The sequence below is a fragment of the Bemisia tabaci genome, chromosome 10 (assembly GCF_918797505.1).
Source record: "Bemisia tabaci chromosome 10, PGI_BMITA_v3".
Taxonomy (NCBI): domain Eukaryota; kingdom Metazoa; phylum Arthropoda; class Insecta; order Hemiptera; family Aleyrodidae; genus Bemisia; species Bemisia tabaci.
The window spans coordinates 41569195-41585542 of record NC_092802.1 but is presented as its reverse complement, the minus strand read 5'-3'; the positions used below and the strand labels follow the sequence as shown (position 1 = coordinate 41585542).

The 16348-nt window shown below is 36.6% G+C and overlaps 1 protein-coding gene across 1 annotated transcript in view; it reads right to left on the bottom strand.

Annotated features, from left to right (window-relative positions):
- Hsp110 (heat shock protein 70Cb) overlaps window positions 1-16348 on the bottom strand; it is a 29650-nt gene continuing 13302 nt past the window's right edge. Inside the window, exons 9-12 of the mRNA XM_019043796.2 lie at window positions 15902-16176; window positions 4937-5290; window positions 2447-2728; window positions 1-1325 (exon numbers count right to left, since the gene is read on the bottom strand). Coding sequence (XP_018899341.1) covers window positions 1185-1325; window positions 2447-2728; window positions 4937-5290; window positions 15902-16176 — 1052 coding nt within the window. The 3' untranslated portion in view covers window positions 1-1184. The remainder of the gene's footprint in view (window positions 1326-2446; window positions 2729-4936; window positions 5291-15901; window positions 16177-16348) is intronic.

Below are 16348 nucleotides of genomic sequence, written 5' to 3'. Positions count from 1 at the left end.
TAAAATTGAAACAGAGAAGGATTTATTTTTTAGTAAACAAATTATTCACTTCCTTGATTTGAGATTGACAAAAGTAAATAATCTCTAAATTAAAATATAAATTAAATAAAAAACAATTGAAAAAAGTTGGAAACAAAATTAATAGGAGATGAACATTTAATGACTAAAACACAAAAAAACTGTTTCGAGACATTAAAAGGAAAAATAGTACAATTAAATTGTTATCACTAAAATGCATCGATTAGCGTACAGATTGCAGCACGAGCTAGCTCCTGATGTCTTCGAACCATTAAAGATGAGATAAATTTTATTGAAAATTTAGACCTACAAACGTAAAAAATTAGCTATGCAGCTGAGGCGCATTAGGAATTGATTAAAGCGATAATTTCAAAAACACAACTGTTTCAAAGAAGCAATCTTAGGCATAAACGGAGGTGCGGGATGTTCTTAGGTCAATAAAGTGCTCACCTGGCCTGGAATTTCCCCACTCCTCTTCAACAACCAAATTTTCTTTTCACATGCAGAGGAAAAATGGAAATATTTGGAATTCAAAAGACAAGTTACCTACATTTCCATCGCCTTGAAATAATAGACTAACTTATAATTTTAAAGATTAAGTTGATATGTACAAGCAAATAATTTACTGGTCACATTGACTGATACAGTAACAAGCTACGCTACTAAATCCTAGGGGAGAATATAAAACATTTTTAAGCGTAAGTGTACTTTGTCCATGGTTACCTTAAGATAATGCATAGTCAAGTGAACAATCAACAAATGCGTTTTCGCAGAGCAATTTTGAGTACATCACAGAAATTATGACTTTCTATTTCGGCCGATAAGAGCACTTTAAATCAGATTATTTCTTGAAGGTTTAGACTGTAATAATCTACCAAATTCTCGGTTCTTTATGCTGAACTTTAAATTAGGTTACTTGGAACATTCCGCACCTATCATACGCATTAGGCGCCGAGTTAATCAAGAATGGCACCCTCCCTAGTGACTCATACATAATTATTTAATTAATTAATAGAATAACAAATTATTCAGTGGAATCCAAGTGAAGTCTACGCCTAACGATTTGCTGCTAATGGAATTGCCAGGTTCGAGAGAGAGGAGTGAGGTACAAATGCAATTTGAATAAAAATATTAGTTATCGAAAGGAATAAATACATTTACAACTTTTAATCCTGTTCCCCGTTCTCTGTTTTCATCTTTTCATCTTGCGTCGACTCTTGCGATTGTTCGGGCGGCGGCTGTTGTTTGGCGGGTTCCGGCGCTACTTTGGGCATCGTCGAAAGGAGTTTGATTTCCGACACCGCTTTCTGGAAAACAAAAATTAAGACATATGTTAGGGCAACGTTGGATCCATCAGTACCCGCAAAGTTAGCAGTGAATCAAACATAAGGAGTTGGATGCAAAAAGACTCTTTCACGCTTGAAAGCTTGTCACAAAAAGTAAATTTTTTTATTTCAAGATTCTGAGGAAAAGCAGTACAAAATGTTATCCTAATTTCAAAACTTGGCAATATACGCTGATGATACACTCTAAAGCTGGTGAAACAAGTTTGATTTTCTATAGTTTTTTGTATGACATGTAAGGTCATCTGAGGATCACAATATGATTTTTTTCCTGATAGAAATTTCTTTTTCCAGAATTTTTCTCACAGAATTTTGGGAAAAGTTGTTCACTTATCAGGATTTTAATTTACAAGGTACTTATCAAAACTCATGAAAGAAGACTGTCCCCCATGATCTTTAGTGCTAAATTGTTAAAGTGAATGTTCATTGCCTGAAATATATTGGAATCTTGGGTGGCACAGGAATTTCAACGAGTTGTGGATATTTTAGAGTTGAAACTTTATTTTCTTGTCAATGTTCACGGCTTCTTCACAAATGAAGCCGTGAGAAAGAAAATTCTTAGGATCTTTATATGGAGTTAATTTGACACTCAATGCAACAAAGCTTTAAAACCGATCTTTCTACAAACCAAAGAACCCCATTTATAACTCTATAAGATCGGAACACCCAAAAACCTCCCTTTAACTAGTGATATTCACGTTTTAGAAAAATGGATGAATTAAGCGCTTGAAACTATAAGCAGAGACCATTCATTTTTAATAGTTATTGTGCATTTCTTTCGTCAAAATTCAGAGAAAGGGATTTTTTAAAAAATGTAGGTTGGCCTTTCCAGTGGCGGCACTTTCCAAAAAACTATACGAAAAAAAAGCGTTGAATCATTTTTCTATGAATTTTCCACAGAATTTTATTTGTCAATCAATTCATCTGAAGCATTAAGCAAAAAATTTTGAATGCGCTTTTTCTTTCTTTCTTTCTTTCCTTCCTTCTTAAAAAAAGAGTTCTTTATCACAGGAGATTTGTTACCCTTTAAATGTTGATAAAATATGAACTTGAACCCTGCCCTGATAGCATAGGACGGGACTTACCTCTTTTTCGGCAAGTATTTCTGCAACAGAGACGGGTGGGTTCTGGTGCAGAGGCGTTGCGCTGAGGATTGCTCTCTTCTCTTCACACCAGTGGTGAAGATTGCGGATGTTTTGTTCGCTCTTCTCGACCGTTGCAGGGTCCAAGTTTTTCAGCTTATCTTCCCTTGCTTTGTACTGCTCTAAGTTCTTGAACGCAAGTTGGATGGCTACGCTCAGTTCTTCCAGTGCTTTGGGCCTTGCTTCATACTCCATCTTCCGCTGGTAGATGGCATCACCGATACTCTGAAAAGGCCAATATAAGAGTGAAATAGGAGGGTTTCAGAGAGGAAATGAGCTGCATAATGGGTCAGTTGTGCCGCTCACAAAATTAGGTCTTGATGCTTGATTCTTGTAGATTAGCTAAAAATATTAAGATCTATCTAAACAGCAACTTCCTACATTCAATATTAACAGAGATATCGTGCTTTGAAAAGTCGGGTTTTGAACGTCATTCACGGCAGTAATGCAGAGGGCGCAACACAAAACTTGAAGTCTGACTCAGAGTACTGAACCCCAAACCTGACTCAGCTTGAGTGTTTGAACAGCGCTTGATGTTCTATTAGAATAAGTTTCAAGATTTTTCAAAGTTCGAGTCTTTTTCGAAAAATTTTCTGACTTTTTCCTGATTTCCTTGACTTGATGAGATTTCCTGACAGTTTCTGGTTTTCCAGACATAAAGGCACCCTACTACACCTGTGTAATTTTATAAACAGGATACAAGAGTCAAGCTTGAAATGCGACACAAAATCTGTGAATTTCAATTCATAATCTTAATTCATTCGAAAAAGGGCACAACTCTACTTTTTTTTACATTTTACCTGAGGCACCCGTTTAAAGACATCTTTTTGTGCCTTTCCAATGAATGTATTGAGCATTTAAATTACTTTTACAATACCATAGCATTGCTTCAGGTGAATTCTACACAGTTTTTTGACTCTCCTGAAAAGTAGCAACTTATGACAAGTGTCCTTTTTCTGGATGGTCCTTCACTTGTATTCATGGATCAATTAAAATATGGATCCCAAAAGTTTGAAGAGAAAAATCAGATTTACTGTGTGGGAGCAAAATTTCTTCTCCAGGATTTCTTTGAATTTTCAGGAGCTTCTCACCCTATTCAAGAACTTTTCAAGGCATTACAAGACCATGATGCCAAGAATTCTGCCGTGCTACGGAAGAATGCCGTAAGAACATTCGGAAGTTGCCTAATTTCCCAATAAAATGCCTATTTTTAAGAAAAGTTATGAATATTTTTCCTTGAAATTTTCAGGAGCTTTAGGTGAAATTGCGAACAAACTCATCTGAAAAATTGGAGGAAAAATGTTCATAAGTTTACCGGGAAATTTGCATTTTATCAAAAGAAATTTGGCAACATTTGTAGGTTCATACGGCGTTTTCCCTTAGCATGGCAGAATTCTTGACCATGCCCATTCCCTGATTTTTCGCCCATTTCCAGGAACTCATTTCCTGATGAGAAACCATAATTTTTCGCACTTTCCAAGATTTCCATGAGAAAATTTTTGTAACCCTCCCGAGTTTCAGATGCGAATACCGATTTTTTTCGTCTTTCAGACGATTCTTTGGAGCACATTTGAATTTTTAATTCTGCAAGCATTCTTAATGTTCACATTAACCGATCAATGAAAACTTCTCATTATCCTCACGATTTGAAGATTCAAGAGGTTCAATAATGGTGGATCAGGCGCAATGACATAAACCTTAAAATGGTCCCTATGAGATAGAAGAAGAGTTTCTGGTACAGATTCCCTGATTTTCTTCAAAATTTTTCATTCCCGGATGAATCCCACTTTTTCTGGTTATTCCTGATCTTAGACATCATGTCCTTCGCAATGTAGTTGGTCATCAATTAAAATATGGATCTCAAAGGTTTAGAGAGAAAGTTGCAATTACAATGTACGAGAACATTTCTGAGCTTTTTCAAGTTTTCTTCGTCCATCACTTTGTCTATCGATTTCAATGGGTCAGTTGCGCTGGTCTCAGAATCGTGTTATGATGCTTGATTCATATCGATCAGCTAAAAATAATAACTTCTGTCCAAACAGCAACTTTCTACATTCAATATTAACTGAGATATTGCGCTTTGAAAAATGCGGTTCATGATGTTATCCTCTGCGGCAGTGACACTCCTTGTTTCTTCCACCTTGCTTTCATCCGAGTTTCGCATTGAGTAATTACTGAAAATGTAAGTCTCCCTGACAAATGAAAGCAAGGTGGAGGCAACCAAGGGTGTCACTACCATGGTGGATAACGTCATAACCCAAATTTTTCAAAGCGCAACATCTCGGTAAATATTGAATACAAAATGTTTCAATTAGAGCAAACATTAATTATAGCTAATCTACAAAAATCAAGCATCAAACCACGATTCTGTGACCAGCGCAACTGAACCATAGCATAACCAACACGCTATTCAAGAAGTAACTTCTAACTTACCCTTAAAGATCCAAGTTTGTCCATGTAAACCTGCTTGACACACTCTTCCCCTTCCTCGTAGAGCCAGTTCTCCATCTGATCCAATTGCTCCACTAGCGACGATCGGTCCTTCTCAACAACATAGGCTGAGAGTTCTTCCGACAGCTTTCCTCGGAGCTCGTAAACATACTCCTCCAGACTGTTACGCGCGTCAACTCGGTCCTTTTCCTGACGGTCGGCGGCCATCATCTGCCCCTCAGCCTCGAAGAAACTGCTCACTTCGCTCGAGGAAAAGCCTGGCAGGAACTCTTCGATTGGCAGGTCTACTGATTTCACTGTTTTCCGCTTTTTCTCTTTCTTCTCCGCGTCGTCGTCCTAGAATGAAGATAAAATATTAGAGGCTTATCAGCTTGGTTCTTTGATCCTGGTGGATTGAGTGGTGTTAGATCAAAATGCATGGATACATAACATGCAAATGAAGTAAATGCAGAGATAAAGAGTTTAAAAATAAGGTTAGCAAATCATTTTTCAACAAAAAAAAATCCCTACCACAAGCTTTCCTGCGACTTCTTTCCTACACTTTTTTTTCGTCCCATTACAATTTGTACTCAGAGTAAAATGTCCTACTGGTTTATTTCCGATTGTATTTGTCCTAATTTTAATTAGAATATTAGTTAAAATAGTGGGGGTGTCTCTTAGAAATCGATGTAAGTTGCGAGGATAGATTGAGAACTTTTCCCTCTGCTCCGCATTTGTTAAAGTAAAAATTACAATTAGGACAAACACTCTGAGGGGCAAAAAACCAACAAGATATCTCACTTGAAGGGCTTACGGTAATGGGACAAAAACGAGTGGGGAAAAAATAATTGGGGAAAATTGTGGTGGGTAAGAAAAGTTTCGGACAAATTACGTACCTAAAACCAAAAATAAGGATTAATATGGTGAAAAAGAACAGAATAAAATTAACTGTAAAATTGGTAAATATTTTTAAAAAAACCTGTAGTTTCCAATCGTTCAGTGAAAGTCTTCTAGTGCTATGCACAAGCATGAATTCAAACTGCATTAGAAAACCCCTAACCGCATCAGACATTGTCTAATTTCTTCTACGTTTCATTTTTTTAACCAGAAAAGTGAGCAACACTGAAATTCGAAATTTTGTGAGGGTTTTCTTCGTAATCTGAGGAAAATCCAGTGAAAGTTTCAAGGCAAAAACGCAAAAGTAAGTTGAGCAACGTGAAATGCAGTTAATACATAGATTTCGGTTGGAATACATCTAAATGTGGTACACTGATGACTTTCACACCCACAAAAGAAGCCTCATCTACTGCACCAAACTATGCATTTTCGGGCACCTTTGTTTAAAATTCACTCCTTGGTGTGTGGTACCCTGTACTGCCGTTCTAAGGGAAAACGCTGTAGGGACATTCAAGAGCAATCAAATTTCCATCGATGAAATGCTCATTTATGAGGAGAGGTGTGAATATTTTCTCCTGAAACTTTCAAATAATTTAGATCTAATTAGAAAGAAAATTCTCTGAAAAACTGAACAGAAAATATTCACAAATGTATCTAAAAATTCGCATTTAATTAAAGGAAATTTGGCAACTGCAGAATGTTCATACGGCATTTTTCCTCAGTAAGGCCGTATACCTAATTGTAATGTAGAGTTTTCAGAATGAGAATTTCATTTATTTTTCTGAATTTTCCTTGCATTTACAATCATTAAAAAAAAAACTCATCCTGCCGTCCATAAGTTATTGTGCTGAGGAGGGCCTGGCCTCCTGTCACATGGCAGGGTGTCTACTAAAACAGGCTGGTTTAAAATCAGTACATTAATGGTACTTTTTTAGTACCGTCCTTAGAAATTCAGTGCCTCCTCAGCGGAAAAGCCCAGTGCCGCCATTTGAGGAAATTCGGAAAATTTTGAAGTTCTTACTCAAAGTACGACAAAAATGACGAACACACAAAATTTCATAAAAGGATTGAAGATTAAGTGACTGCACAATCGCGATCTTGCAGGCTAATCCTACTCTAAGAATCATCGCTCAGAGGAATGCGTTCTTTCCAGGCCTTGTTAAAAACACACGTGGTATGAGGGACTAAATTCCGGACCGCCCTTAAAAAATCAGTAATATTTCCAGACTTTCTAGAAATTCCGGACTCGTAGGCATCCTGCACTAGGGTATGGAAAATCCCTCCAGTCCAAGGTAGAGTTAGAGGGGTCTCACAGAGATTTTTGCGAGGAAAAAATGTAATTAGTTTTTTTTGGAAAATAAAAAACATCAAAGATTTTCACGTGGACACACATTATTCACATTGAGCCATCGGTGCTAAGTTTCGAATTTGTGTTTTCTTTCGAAGATTATAATCGGATGCCTCTGATCTCAAAGGGGAAAAATCACTCGGAACCCTACATACACAAAGAACGATGAAGTTGAGTGGCTGTGCTCTCTTGATAACTGGCTTCTTCTGTTGCTAAAGGCTGTAACTGGACTAAAAACACACTAGCTTCAGTCACGATTTCAAACTACATGGACGAAATTGAAAAATACTTCATTAAGGTACCTGCCCTTGCATTTGAGTTCACGAACAACCTAAGTGTTTGTGTTATCGTCGTTTCCCAGATAAAAATACGTTACCCAATTTCAACATTGTAAAACTTAACATAAATTGTACTTATAATGTCAAATAAAATACTTAGAGAATTTTCCCATTCACAGAAAGTAGGAAAGCGAATTCAAAATACTGAGAGGAGATAGATAAGACAGAAAAAAGAGAGTTATTCAGGTTGGCCAGGTGAGAAGGCTGAGAGGAGAAAATGCTGCAAGGTCGTTATTTTATGTTCCTGATATTGACATCGGGAGGGAAAATTGCAACTAGGGGCTCATTCCAGTGATCCAAGATTAGAGTTACGAATTGATTGTATTCATAGACATTGCTCAGATTTTTTCCAAGTTCGGCAAAGAGTCATTCACGAACATTTTTTTTCCACCATTAGTCTGATAATACTCGAATTTGAGACTAAAATCTTTCATTCGATATCTTAACTGATTCACTTTGCAGATAATACTCAGCTTTAGTTTTCAGATGGCTAAAAGATTAAATTTTTTCATGGAGTTCTGAGTGATGGTTGACGGACAAGTTTAGCACAACGTTAAATAGTTTGAGTTTAGGATGGTGTAAATGCTGCTTTTAATTGTTACTGGACAAAATTAACCTTAATTTGCGGTCAATTGTAATACAAAAATTGGGACCCACATTATTTTTGTTGAATTTATCTGTCTCATCAAAATTGATTGCACAATCTGTTACGGAAACACACTCAAAATTCGATAACATTATTTCCTGTGAAACTGAAAAACAGATTATTTGCCTTTTGCTGTTGACAGAAAAGCAGTACTTGGGTAACTCCAATTATTAAATGCTTAGGTCTCAATAAAAATTGAGGGGCACTTGGTGAATGAATTACGACAGTAAGAAAACATTAGAGCAGAATCATATGAATGACGAGATGATTAAAAAATTTGCCAATACTGGCACTATCAGCATAATTATGTCTTATTTTGTTAGAACCTTTCCTGCATACCACATTTTTATAGACAGGGAAAAAATCGTGAAAACACTATGAATACAGCTTACATTATTTTAAAATAATATCAGTATATTCTGCTGGTTCTCTTATCAAGAACACTCACTGCTAATTCTTGGGTCAGCAAGGAATAAATTATGGCAAATAAGTGAGGGGTTCTTCACTGTTGAATCTTCCAGACTAGCTTAAAAAATTTAAAGCAATTCACTTAAATATGAGAAAATTTTGCTTGGAAACCTGAAATTTATGGGGATGAATTAGAATTAGTGAAAAATCAATGGAATATATGATGATCTCCAAAATTCTTTTCAGCTTTTGTACATGTATGTACAAATATTTGAAGAAAATATTGGAATTTGCTTTTTTAGAGCACTACGAAAGTATGAAGTCAATAATGAAAAATGACTAGCAAGCAGGCTTATTATTGAACTTGATAGATAAAGCTATAGCCAAAGAATACAAAGGGAAAATGGACGAATCCTATTGGAAGAATCCGGTGGTTACATTGGACGAAGGAAATTAGTAATAGACTAACTAACAGCAACCCTTCAGAGACTGTATAATGGAGATGTTGCATGTGTGAGGAATTTGCTACTTGACTATTCATTCTTACGTAAAAGTTCGCGAGAAACACGATGGTGCCACCGGTTTTCTCTGAAATCAACTCCCAAGCTCAAAAAAAGCTCTCAAGTTGAGGCCAAAATGGAGGGGATATCCCTCACTATCCTGAGAGTTCGCTTCTGCATCAAGACAAACTCTCTGTGCAAAGATAGGGAGCAAATACATTGACAGGGCTGCCACTTTATTTGGGGACTCTAAAACTGAAAGCACGGCATCCCTGCTAATGTATTTGCTCCCTATCTTTGCATGGAGAGTTTGTCTTCATGTAGACGTGGACTCGCAGGATAGCGTGGGATATCCTCTCCATTTTGGCCTCAACTTGAGAGCTTTTTTTGAGCTTAGGAGTTCATTTCAGAGAAAACCAGTAGCACCATCGTGTTTCTTGCGAACTTTTACATAAGAATCAATAGTCAAATCGCAATTTCCTCACACATGCAACACCTCCATTAGTCCACAATTTTTCTCCTTAGTCTATAAGACCCACCTGTTTAAACTAATAGGGTCGCTGCATTTTCCCCTTGTCTCCTTTGCCTGTAAATTTCAATAAATAGCCAGTACAGCCAAAGCAGAGAAAAAAGGTATAGGAGAGATCTTTTCTGGATATTTTAGGAATACCCAACAGTTAGTAAACATCCCCTGATAAGTGATTCACTTACCCAATAGTTACCGGTAAAAGGTTGAAAAAAGGTTACCAGTGAACTAAGCCAGTCTGGTCCTGTACCATGGGTAAGCTGAATGTGTCTAAATGGGAACTATGGTCTTAATTCTGACCATTGAACGTACTTTGCAGCTGTTTCACAGAGGGACTCGGCCATCCTGAATTCGCTACTTGTTGTTATTACACTAACTGCCCAAGAGGTCCATCTCTTGATCAATGATTGGGCTGTGCTACCGTGCTTAGGAAAAATGCCGTATAGCCTGCGTCACACTATCAAAACTAGCTTTGAAAATATCAAGGTCAGGTGTTGTGATTGGCTTATTTGATGACTTAGACCAACCACAGCACTTGACCTTAATAATTTGAAGGAATATTTTGATGATGTGACACAGGAAAACCGCCGTGGGAACATTTAGGCATTGCCAATTTTCTTTAATAAAACTCGAATTTACATACTGAGAAAGTTGCGAGTGATTTTCTTTCAATTTTTCAGACAATTTATTTTGCTATCTAATCTAAAATATCTGAAAATTTTAATGAAAATAAGCATAATAAGTTTCTTCCAAAATAAAAATTTTATCGGAGGGAGTTGGACAACTCGTGAGCATTCATAAGGCGAAGAAATTCATAAGAAATTTCAAACCTGCTACTATTAATTTTTTGGATGAAATCTTGGTATTGCCCTCTTTTTGAATAATCTGATCAGCTCAACGTCTTGTATGCGATTTTTTTAAAGGAATTTCTGACCCTTTGAGGCATATTTCCAGCCCCCCTCCCTTCACCTGACTGGAACAAAAATGGCGGCCTATCATAGAAATACCTGACTTTTCGAGGAATTCCCTTAGACCCCTTGGACAGTTGTAAGCCAACAGTTCATTTAAACTATGGCTCTGTATAGGCCAGAAAAGAAAGATCAATTATTGAAGGGACAAAGAGGGAATTGAGAAAAGTGAAGAAAAAAATACGAGGAGAAAAACTAGGAGAGAGGATGGAGAGGCTGGCAGACAGCCTTCACTTAAGGTGCCTGGAACAGAGACACTTAAAAAATTCAGAAAATTAACATCGGAATAACTGAAAACATTTGCTAAAACTAGGTAGATCCTCTGTGACAATTCAGAGGACAAAAGCCTCAAGTTTTACTGTGTCTGTGCTTCATCTGGAAAAAAAATGAACTTAAAGCGAAGCATACTTTGAAGAAAATTTTCAGTGATAAAATTAATACTGAAATGATTTGTGCAGTATTAGCTGTGTGAAGTTAGAGTGCCAATAATTGCGGACTAGGTTGGTGCAATAATGCTCTCTTTGTAGTAGAAGCGGGGCTCAACGCAGACCACAAAATATGAGTGAGGATAAGCGTATTACAATTTCGGCGAATCCTAGGAGGAAAATTTTGAGAGATTGGTGCTGTCATAAATTCTTAGGGAAAGAAAAGTCGTTAAAAAAATTGTTTAAAACAAAAATTTCAAAGCCTTTCCATTTGCTGCTCTTAAAACTCAAATTTGTTAAATAATAAGTGATAAATTAGGTTTTCTCCTGATAAAAAAAGGGGAAAAGGCACTTAAGGTACGTTTGAAATTTTCAGTGCAGCAGAAAAATTTGATCAAAATTTTAATTATTAATGCTATTTAAGAGTATATAATAGGATTTTAAGATGGATTGTGTCAGCAGCCTATGATAGTATCAGCTTTAACTTGGCTGAGCAGGGCTCTATTTGTTACTTGGCTGACACAAAGACGTCAGGACAGTTATAAAGATGAGCCCGAAAAACATTAAGCAATATGAAATGTAGATATGACTTAATGTTAGAAGGGCAACTTATTGGCTATAAAATGAAGAAAAAGCTTGCTATCTATTCTAAAAGACACTATAGAATTTCCTAAATTCAATTGTTCAGCCTAACTTGAAATAAAATTGCTCCACTCCACTAGCAATTTCATCTTTAAATAGGGACACTTTTCCCTTTGACAGTCGAGAATCTTAGTTTTTCCTATGATGATATGATTGCCTTCCTCTAATTTTTTAGACTGAATTTACTTGTTTCCAAATGTTCATAAGCACGATCTTATATGTTATATTTGATAGCAAATTAATTGGCAACATCAAACTCTCCAAAAACCTCCTCCTCGGATAAGCTATAACCACACTCCGAAGTTAAACATTTGTGCAATACCAAAGGGCGAATAAATTCTTCATCTGAACTTGAGGTGACTTGGTTTTATTGGCAGCTGAGTGAATAGAACTACGACTTCCTTGCGAAATAATATCAGTCCAACGGAAACTATTTTATCGAGGAGTCGAGACAGCCTTCCATGTAGGAGCGAGCACCGAAAATAACAAGACATAGCATACACAGACAAGAAACTGCACTTATCATAACATTCAGGATCGGAACATTTGCAAGTCGACGCGGGGGAAATAGTAGGTCGGAATTTAGATCAGTTTCAGCACTTAACCGCAGAAGCCAGTCAAAAAACAGTCCATCAACATCTCGATTCGACAAGCCAAATATTACCATGGAAAATTGTGTGTGAAAAATAATCAAGGACGGAAGGTACACTGATAAACACAGCTGTACTGAAAATAAAAAAAATTGAATAACCACTTCCTATTACCACTTTACCGCAGTAAACTGTAACTCACAAGTCTAAGTCGCGTCCAGAGAATTTCAGAGCCTGATTAATCGACATGAAGAATAAAGGAAAACATTCCTTCGGACACAAAAACAACGGTTTTACAGGCAACGTTGCCAGGTAAATACAAGAACTGAGTAGGCACAATTATTAGCATGATTTTGCATGATCTAGAGAGAACAGATCAACAAAGAAACTAAGAAAAAAACACGTTGCTTCATGGGCAAAGATTCTAACTTTCAACACAATTTATTCCAATGAAGAGAAACAAGCTACTTTCAATCCGTGAAGTTCCGAATGATTTCCCTTACTTTATATATCAGAATAGTCATTCATGAATTTTCATCGAAAACTTCAGGTAAATTAAAAAAGATACGAGAGCAAGTATTTTGAAACGCTAAGATTGAAACATGTGTTTCTTTCTAGGTTTCATCATTGATATTCCCTCTGAAATTAACGGAGGTCCAAGAAATGCTGGACTCCAATACCAACTCATGATTCTGGCACGCCTGGCAACGCTGCTGATGAAAGTCAACTCATCGTCAGAGTCATCTGCTATCGCCATGAAATAATACTGCTGTTAACAGACTAGAGAGCTAAGGTTTGGCTATTGTTGAGGCATTTGCACAGCAATAAATCTGTAGCGTATAAGAAATACAGCAAACTCAGACGGTGAGAATTGTGAAATCACTCGAAAATTGAGTCCAGCACATCAAATAAGCCTATAATCCATTCCTTGAAACAAAATTTGCGATTTCCGCATCTTTAATTTTCAAATTACTTGCGGACAACAGCACTTATTTATGATTGTTGGATAGCCAGTTTGTCGAAAGAAAGACGTAAAAAAGCCCATCCAAAGTGAACAACCAACCTTGCACAGTTATTAATTTTTCTCTTATATGATTACTATCATTTGAACATTAATATTAAGTCATTATTAAACCATTTCAAGGGTTTAAAACCATTGAGATCCTGGGTGAGAAGAACTGATAACGGTTTGCAAGGTTGTTTGATTAGGTTCGGTTCCCTTGCATGTCTCATCAACTAACCTAGTCACTGGCAATTAAAAAACTCTCCAGTCAGGAAAGATGTCAAGATGTGTAATACAGACTTGGCAAATTTTGCTTGCAGAAGTGGATTTAAGACATTCCTTAAGTGTGTAAAGTAATTTTCATACAATATTGTCCCTTAGTTTTTCCGTTTGCTGTATTCCTTGTATGCAATAGACCCATTGATATTAGTGCATATCAACTTAGAACGGTGCGTATAGCAGACAATTCTTCGTTGTGTCGACAATTGTTGTATCGATTGACCAGTCAGTTATAAAAAAGTTGAGTCAAATTGAACATTTTCGTGTGAGTGAGGAGACTGCTGCAGGAGTCTAAGTTCAGACGATTTAAAAAAGAAAAAAAAATCATGACTGAGAGAAGACGTTTGGAAGTATTTTGGCAAACTGGGGGTAAATATGAGCTTAAAACTCTAGAAAATGCTGCAATAAACACAAATTGTTATAAGAACTTTACAACTGAAATGATTCAAAGATGTAGGATAGTTAGATAAGCTATCCTGTTAAAACTACTCAGCATTTCACAATTGGATGCATTTAGCCAGAACAACCTAACTGCATTTGGACTGCATTTTGCAATTTGGAACTATAAATTTTAGCTCTCCTGGAAAAACACTTACGTGCATGAGGAAACTAATGGCACATACATTGTTTTTGAACCGTGCTAGAATTTATAGTTCCTAATTGCAAAATGCAGTCCATTGGACATTGCTCACTTTTCTTTAACATTTCATTTTTTTAAATAGAGCTCTTAACTACTTCACTCCTTGGAACTTTCTACGAATTTATCCTGGATTGTAAAGAAAATGCTCACAAAATTTCAAGTTTCAGTGTTGCTTGGTTTTTCCTTTAAAGAATAAAACTTGAGAGGGATTAGACAATGTTTGATAGTAGATACATTCATTTCAGTCAAATCCGTCATTTGACCATGACAATTTTCTGATCAATTAATGAGAAAATATGGACCCCTGTAGCAGCCTCAATTGAAAAAAGAAAAAAAAATAAATGAATAAAATAAGGTGATGAAAATAGAATCCAACGTTCAAACAAAATAAAAAAATAAACTAGTCTAGTCTAGAATCAAAGTCAGTCTACAGGAATTTATCGTTTTCAGAGTCGTAGGTAGATTAGCTGTCGATTGATTTCCGAAAAGCCGAAAACACGACCACTGTCATCTTGAAAAGAGGGGAGAAAAAGAACTGGAAACCATCAGAAACTGCCAACCAGGAAATAAAGCACACTTCACCGGATTAACCTGAGTACTGCGCCTTATTTACAATAACCAGCGATCGCAAGTGGCTCAAATAAATGCAACAGACCTCGTCGAAAGAGAGCACCCTCTTTTACAGAGGAAACACCTTGTTCAAAAGTAGGTTAAATTAACTTTAATTAGATTATTCATTAAAAGAGGAGTTCTTCCACTAAAATTTGAATAGTTTATTCCTATCACTGGGTAATCTTTGTAATTTTTATTTTTTAAAAAAAAAAAAAAAAAAAAAAAAAAAAAACAATCAAGTTTCAGTAGTGTTTAAATGTTTCAGTCAAAACCTTCATTTTGGGGTGTTCAATAACATCTCTTTGTCTCCATAAAGAGGGTTTACGATTTGTTTAGATGAAAATGAAAAGGAACAATGTTTGAATCAATTTTACAGTCTTGCATGTCCCTTCCCTTCTTTTCTTTAAAAAGAATGAATCGTTCCTTCCTCTCTTCCTAATAATGAGTATCTCCTTTTTTCTAAAATACAAGCTTAAAAAATAAATATGTGCAAATATTTTTAGGGTACCTATTTTAATAAAAACACAGGAGTTTAAAATTACTGTGCAAGCATTCCAGAGAAATTGATATCCAATTTGTTAAAAGAGTTTAAAAAAGGTATTTTGGTAGACTTGGCTTTAATTTTTTCCCTATTGAAAAGCGAAGAAGAGTAAATAGAAGAGACAAAGGAAAAAAAGGATGGAGAAGAGAAGAAGGGGAGAAAGAGAAAAATTAAAAGGAAAAATTTGAGTTAAAGTTTTCATGATTAATAAGTAAACAAGTTTAAATGAGGAATAAAAATGATATTGAGAGGAGTAAATTTTTTTTCCTATTACAGAGTGTTCCATTATCAAGATGCTCTCTTTGACTTAAAATTCCACCAACTGCTCAACAGAACCACTTTCTTTCCACAAAACAAACAGATCGCTGTTCCAATTGACTGATCAGCAGAAAGAACGACAGAACGAGCGAAGGAATCGACCGCACAAAGAAATGACTCAGCAGAAACCGCGACAGCTTCCCGATCTGCACGGCATTCGAAATTCCCGCAGACTCAAAAGTCACCTGATGAACACAACATACCCCATAAAACCAACTCAGCAACTGTTCAGACAAAGATTCCGTTCGGGCCCGTTTCCGTTCCGAGTGCAATTCCTTTATGCTCACCTCGGCAGGGCCGTTTGGCTGCGCGTCCTGAGAATTGGCATTGGCCTCCGGAGGCTGTTGTTGTTCCTGCGTTGTTTCTTGCGCAGGTTGCTCTTTCTCCTTGTGTTCCTCTTCGTTGACTTCGACGTCCATCGGCTCAGCGCTACCTTTGATCTGCTCGATCAGGGACGCAGAGGAAACAGAGACAATCCCGTGAATGTTGATGCGGATTTTTAGCTTCACCTTCTGTGTCCCGCCTTGCGCTGTTGGCTTGATGTTCTTGATGCAGTATTCGCCTGTGACATGGATGCAATGTTAGAAAGAGATGCTAAGAAAGAAAAAAAAACTGGCTCCAAGTACCCTGACCAATTGACTCTCAAGTTTGAACTTGGAAAAAATGTAAATTTATTTTTTGAACATGCCGGTCAGAAAACTTTAGTTGTCCTTTCCTCTGTACAACTGATGTAA